The 7,282-nt window shown below is 41.9% G+C and overlaps 1 protein-coding gene across 1 annotated transcript; it reads left to right on the forward strand.

The window, feature by feature from the left end:
• The first annotated feature begins 308 nt into the window (after positions 1-308).
• Positions 309-1,643, forward strand: LOC127622794 (piggyBac transposable element-derived protein 3-like). The gene has a single exon (XM_052096882.1). It carries the CDS (start codon positions 309-311, stop codon positions 1,641-1,643), a length of 1,335 nt encoding a protein of 444 aa, XP_051952842.1.
• Positions 1,644-7,282: the final 5,639 nt, after the last annotated feature.

Here is a 7,282-nt window from a genome sequence, read left to right on the forward strand (position 1 = left end):
AGAGGGGCCAGCCAGAAGACCCAAGGGCCTCTAAGCAGCACCAGAGGGGCCAGCCAGAAGACCAAAGGGCCTCTAAGCGCCAGAGGGGCCAGCCAGAAGACGCAAGGGCCTCTGAGCGCCAAAGGATTCAGTCAAGTCAGCCAGAAGAACCAAGGGCAAAACTGCAAGTGGTCAAAAATAAAGATCGAGTATTTAAGCGATCCAAGAGGCCTTCTACTGCTGCTATTCCATAATACACAGTATACAGACCAAATGCTGCAGAATGTGTAAAACAAAGCTGCCCCAACCCAGTGGATGTTTTCCTACTGATGTATCCACCCACCCTGAGAGAGATCACAGTTGACATGTCCAACCTCTACTCCACCCAGACCAAGGGAAAGCAACTGAACCTAAGTATGGATGAGCTCCTCACCTTCTATGGGATCCTAATTGCAAGTGGATACAGCTCTGTCCCAAGAAGACACATGTACTGGTCAGTTGACAATGATGTGCACAATGAGAGCATTTCAGGTGCAATGCGGAGAAACCGCTTTGATGATATAATGGCCTCAGTTCATGTGGTTGACAACACAAAGATCACTGATGACCCATTTTTTAAGGTTAGACCCATCTTTTCTGAGCTCAATCACTCATACAAAATCATGCCATTTCAGGAATGGCTGTCAGTGGATGAGAGCATGATCCCATACTATGGCCGACATGGATGTAAACAATTCATCAAAGGCAAACCAATTCGCTTTGGTTACAAGGTATGGAGCCTCGCCTCATCCAGTGGATACATGTACCACATGGAGCCATATTGTGGATCGCACACTCTCCTCCCAGAGACAGGGTTGGTTCAGGGACCCAGCGTTATCATAGGTTTGGCAGAGCAAGCTCAGGTGCCTCAAGGTTGCAAGTTCTTCCATATGAACCTCTTTACCACTCTTTCACTCATGGATGAGATGACAAAAAGAGGATATGGGAGCTCTGGAACCATGAGACAGAACCGCCTGTTTGGTGTCCCATTCACACCACTGAATGCCTTCATGAAGTTACCCAGGGGAACCTCTGAGGTTCTGTCCCAAGGAGAGAAGCTTCTGGTCCGTTGGAAAGACAATAACATTGTCACAGTGGCAACAAACATGGATGAAAAATACACTGAGACCTCTGTCAAGAGATGGAACAGGCATCAACGTGGCTTTGAAAACGTCCAACAACCAAAATGCATCAGCCGATACAATGAGCACATGGGTGGTGTAGACCTTCACGACCAACAGGTTTCACGATACCATATCTCAATCAGGTCAAAGAAGTGGTGGTGGCCCATCTTTGCATGGTCTATCAACAGTGCTCTTGTAAATGGCCATCTCTTTTACAGAGATGTTATTGGAGAGACCATTGACCTGCTCACCTTCTCACGGATAGTCTCACAGTCTCTTCTGCAAAGGTTTGGAACGAAACCACTGAGCCATGGAAGGAGATCTCTACTGAGTGCTACCGTTGAAGATCAGGCAAGATACGACAAAGCTTCCCACTGGCCAATTAACACGATGCACCGGTTCCAGAGATGTCGCCATTGTGAGAAAAGCACTACCTATGCATGTGAGAAATGCGAAGTACCACTGCACATTGAGTGCTTCAAGCTGTACCATCGAGTGTAGAAGAAAAACAGGAAAGACAGGAGAATGCAGTCGGACATAGAGTTCACAAGCAGTACTTTGGAGTCTAGGAAGAAAAGCGGGAAAAAAAAACTCATCAAAATGTCCTAAATGTTCCAGGAAAAGATGTTATTTTTTAGTCATTCAAGGCATTTCTTTGCTCTTTGTTCTACAACCTATTTTATTTTGTTGTTCAGTCAGTCAGTGTAGGTCTATACTTGAAAGCATGTTCAGCCGGCTACCTCTATCCTAAATGTTTACCTTCATGTTCAGTGTGTTCAATGCATACTGCATTAAAATTGAATGTGTTCAAATGAATTTTGCACTAAAAATGAACGTTTTCAAATGAATGTTGCACTAAAGTAAGTTGCACAAATGTTACAATGTTGAAATACATTGATGATTGTTGTTGTTTTTTGTCTTAACCTCAATATTCATAAAGGTGCTCCCAGTATTCATATTGATAGCCTATAATATAAGTCTTATATGTAAAATATTCACACTACAATGAGAGAGCATTTAGAGGCAATGCTGGAACTTTTAAAAGTGATAATAACTAGCCTTTGATATAAGGATTTTATACACTCTTATACACACACACACACACACACACACACACACACACACACAAAAACACACACACACACTGCACAGGTCAAATAGACCTATATTCAGTCTGTCCAATGGTTGATACAACACCGTATCCCACCGGTCACAATTGTGACCGATCATAAAACACACTTTTTCACACACTTTTCCATGAAAATTTGTAAAAATGATGATTGATTGTTTCAAAGGGATACTAATGACACATGATTTGGATATGTTTGTGTCTGGGAAAAATTTGGGATTAAATGGGTTAATGGGGATTAAATAAAAAGGACTGGTTGGATTTGTATTATTATAGGGTGGTTGTGTACAAACACTGCCAACACACATTTAGGTTCAAACACCATGTAAAAGTGAATTTTGCATAATAGGTCCCCTTCCAAAAAAAAAAAAAGAGCAAAAATCTGGTTTATAGTGAGGCACATACATTACACTTTTGTGTTGTTGTAAGTCACCAAGCAAACATTATCTAGCTGGCTTCTATTGGCCCAGTTAAAATGTTGGCAGGACAAATACAAATATTAACTGTTAACTTGGTTAGTCTACACACGTCATGGCAAGTCCCCATGATGTGTGTGCATGTGTGTGTGTGTGTGTGTGTGTGTGTGTGTGTGTGTGTGTGTGTGTGTGCACAAGAGCAGATAAATGCATGCAGGCCTAATAGAGAAGTTGTGAGCTTGTGAAGAGTGGGGTGACATAGAGGCCTTCCGTAATCTAATAACCGCCTCCATTGTTCTAATGCACCTCTCTCTGCTACATGCTTGAGAGTGCAAACGCTGGCAATGATGAATAGACCGCTATGAATGAAGTATCCTGTGATATATCCAATAAAAGTAAATTTGCTTTCATTATTGATGCCAGGGCCTGCGAGTGTACGCTGTGATTGCATCCTCTCGGCTTCCTTAGCTGCAACAGACAGACAGAAGCATTTTAAATCATCACAACTGGTTCAATATTTCAATACGAAGTCTGCATGTTTCTCTCTTAAGACTTGAAATGGGATTACAAATGATATTTCCACACCTTCTGTTTAGCAAACAGTTTGTAGGCACTTAAAACTGGAGCAGCTCTTCAGAGGTGCCCTGAAAGGGGTGCCTTGCAGACCGGGTGTTTGTAAACATCAGACACCGACTCATTATTGGTCTTTGCTAAGGCAAGCATCACTATTATTAGCAGGCAAATTTAGGGTTAAGGATTGTTGTCGAGCAATGAGGGACGGCTGGGGGAGAATGATTGCAATCAGCTGGGAGGGGGTCAATTGTAGCCGGGGAGGACCATCGGGTGGCAGAAACCCCTCCAGAGACGGGGGGGGGGGGGCTCCCCAGCCTGAATCGGAGTGTGACGAGGAGGAGGGAGTTTCCGGCCGTGAAGATGCACGCCTGGCACTGAGTTGCTAATCAACAGGAGGGAGATAAGGGAAGTGCCAGGGGCACCAGAGAGAAGGAGAAAGAGACACACGCGGATGCTCTGTGTGTGTGTTTATGTTGCTGTGTTTTCAGTTTGATGTTCTGTCTAATTAAAGTCTTGTTGAATGTGGATCCGGCTCCCGCTTTCCCAATAAATGAGAGGCTGGTCTGTTACACTGGTGCAGAGGCCCGGGAATTTGGAGGAAGATGCGCCGTCAAGGAGTCCTCGCCACTGACTGAGGATTGTGACACAGAGGGAGTAGTGGTTCCGGTGGCGCTGGAGCAGTGCGTCAACCCACAACCGAAAAGGACGGCTGAGGGGTCCAGTGCTATCGCCCGGCATCATGATAGAAGCAGTACAGCGGGCCGAGGACTGTCTGGTGGCGTGTGCAGGGACTGGCAAGTTCTCTCTCATTGTCTCTCCCTCTATCTTTCTCTCTCTCGCTTCTCCCTCCCTCCCCTTCTCGCTCTATCTCATTGTCTCTCCCCATTCGTCCTGTTCCTATTCCCATGAGGCGCGGACGGGCAGAAAGAGCAATATTTCCCCTCCAGAAATGGGAAGGGGTAAGTCAGACCGGATGGCTTCCTGGCTTGAATCAGCCGATGGGGGTACATGCATCTCTCACTCACTCCCTCTCTCTGCCATCCACGGCTCTTCCCTTATCTCCCTTGCATTGATTAGGCAACTCAGTGCCAGGCATGCATCCTCAAGGCCTGGCCACGCCTTCCTCCTTGTCACAGGGATGTTTCGCAACCAACCAGAACAACCTAAAAAAACTCAAAGCAATGCTATGGCAACTAAAGATCCCCTTAGCTAGTTCATAGCAAGTCATTTTAGCGATTATATAGATGGTTTTGACATTTCAATCTTGAATCACAAAACAAGAAAATACACTGCAGTTCCCTTATCTCACAAACATTCTCAGTGGAAAAGATCTACATGTCATACCATTTGGAGAACACATTTGCTCTTGTGTGATGTTTGTGTGTGTGTTAGTTTGTCTTTGAACCCTGTTCTTTTGAGGTTCAAAGGGTCAGTACATCTCATTCATTATTCACACGTGCACTCTGACCTCTGGAGATCAGGGCGCAGGCTGTCCTGCATTTTAGCTGTGTCTTTCTGTCCATCCTTGTATGGCCAAAATGTACTGGATGCTGCTATTTTTTTCTTTTGAGCATTCATGCAGCTTTTTCATAAAACACCATTTAGATTTGGCCTTGAATTTTCTACTCTGAAAAGGGCATTGAAATGTGTGGAATAATTCAAAACCTTTGTGGTGCTCCATAATACACTATTTGGTGGTGGTATTAGCTGTATGGCCATATGAATTGGTCCATGCTGTGCTGTCCTGTGTTAAACTGTTATGAGATGTGCAGGTACTGTTGTGGGCGGAGGGGTGAGGGGGGTGCACTCATGTATTGATCTCTTTGGGGATCTTTGTGTCTGCCTCTCTCTCTCTGTTGCCATGACAAATAGCCCAGCCAGCAAATTCATACCAGCAGGGTGGAGAGAGGCTGTCTTCACAAATGATGAGGAAAAAAGAGTGAGAGACAGAGACTTATAGGTATAGAATTTACAATATAATTTACTAGTGGTGTTTGCCAAGGCTATAGCAATACTATTGCTCGTGTTTAGGGTTTGGGATTTGACCAGTACCAACCAGTAACTGTTAGTATTGAACTTCAGCATGTTACTCATTCTGCACCGTTTGTGCTACAGAAAGGAAATGTCACATTAATTTAGCTTTTTTGATTTTGGCCAGTAAGCAAACATACAAGCAACAACTGAAAACACACTAGCATCATGGCGGTATCATGTACCAGGGTAATACCATGTGTTTTGGCCATGGTACATAAATGCTATATTTATATATCAGTATGCTATAATCATGTTTTTTAACTTATTTTACTTCACGCGATAGGAGAAAGGTGTTCTGAGTTGTTCATGGCAGGCTACTTACAGGCTCTGATTAGGGTTGGGGCAGTGTTAGGGCATATGCTGCCTTCCAGGAACAAACCCAGGCACTTTTGTACAATGGGCGAAACTTTACCAAAGTTTTACCCACTTTCTGTGGCTAACATTGGTGCATTAGTATATACATTTTTAGGATGTGCTTTCTTGACTCAACTGCACATCCTCACACAGAAACTGTGAGAAGCAGTGTATGCTTATTCATAATGCACAGTTTATGTCCCTGTGTCATGTTTATTCTGTTGGTTCTTGTTTTTCATGTCTTCAGGTCCTTTATTTTGAAAATCTATTTTCCCTAGTCACGTGTTGTCCGGTTTTCCCTCCATGTTTCTTGGTTTCATTGGTTCTTAGTCTTGTTATTGGTTCTTTCATGTAATTGGTTCATGCTTATTGTCTTGTTATCTTGTTTAGAGTTCTGTTTGTTCATTGGCTTATGTTTCCCCATGTCCATATATTTAAGCCCTTCATGTCATCATCTTCGTTCTTGCCATCAACGTTACCCCCGGGCATAATAAACATTGGAGTGGATTTACTGTGCGGAGAATGGAGACTTCACCCGCAAGCAGGCGAGTGATAGGACAAGCTTCTGTATCATTTCACATCACGTAAAAGCGCTCACTGACTTTCATCTGAACACTTTTTTGCCCGAGTGAGACTCAGCGAGTGCGATAGAGACCGAGAAGGACCTGTCCGTTCAGCAAGCTGCAGTCAGCTATAATTGTAGAGACTGAATGGCAGCCAGAGAAAATACATTTTTCATTTTTTTTTTTTTGATTTTAAGCTTCAGCAAATTAAACTTCAGCATTCAATGTGTTTTATATATATATATATATGTATAGTGTCTAAAAATGCATTCGCAATGTACACTTAAGTTTCTCTTGCCAATAAAGTTTGATATGAATTGAATCTGCCATTTTGATCCTTTTTTTTTAAACAGTCCACAAGTAATTACAACATGTCCACTGATTTTTTGGAACATATATATATACACAGTAAACTTGTATTTAAAATGTGTCTAATTAAATATATAACAAACAAAAATTACATTTTAACATGTAAATTTTTAAATAATAAAAATAAATGATGACTAACCACTTTCTCTGAGATAAAGTTTACCAGTTTCCAGTTATTTAAGTAAATATATTTATGATGTTTTTTATGCTTGTTGTAATGAATCATGTACCATATTATATTCATGAAATTGTGATTAATTAGTAAATGTTTTTAATAGATTCAAAGCCATATATATATATATATATATATATATATATATATATATATATATTAGGGCTGTCGAGTTAACGCGTTAATAACGCGTGATTAATTATACAAAAAATAACGTGTTAAAATAATTTACGCATTTAATATTAGTACCACCTGTATACTCCAGAGCTGTAATTTCAGCTGTGTGAGCAACACACAGTTTATACAGTGAAGAAAACAACACAGATATGCTTTACCAGAGCCATATAGAGAGAGAGTTGCGACAACAGAAGTTCTAAATGCTTGATCGTCACGTGATTCACGTAGACTTCAGATAGTTCCAGGAAATGCTTTGGCGGGCATTTTAAACTGTTAGAGTAGAGTGACACAACTGCGATTTCTGGTAATTAGTAGTCAATAAATGCATTTATTTTATATATTTATGTAACACA

The sequence above is a fragment of the Xyrauchen texanus genome, chromosome 29, assembly GCF_025860055.1.
Source record: "Xyrauchen texanus isolate HMW12.3.18 chromosome 29, RBS_HiC_50CHRs, whole genome shotgun sequence".
Classification (NCBI taxonomy): domain Eukaryota; kingdom Metazoa; phylum Chordata; class Actinopteri; order Cypriniformes; family Catostomidae; genus Xyrauchen; species Xyrauchen texanus.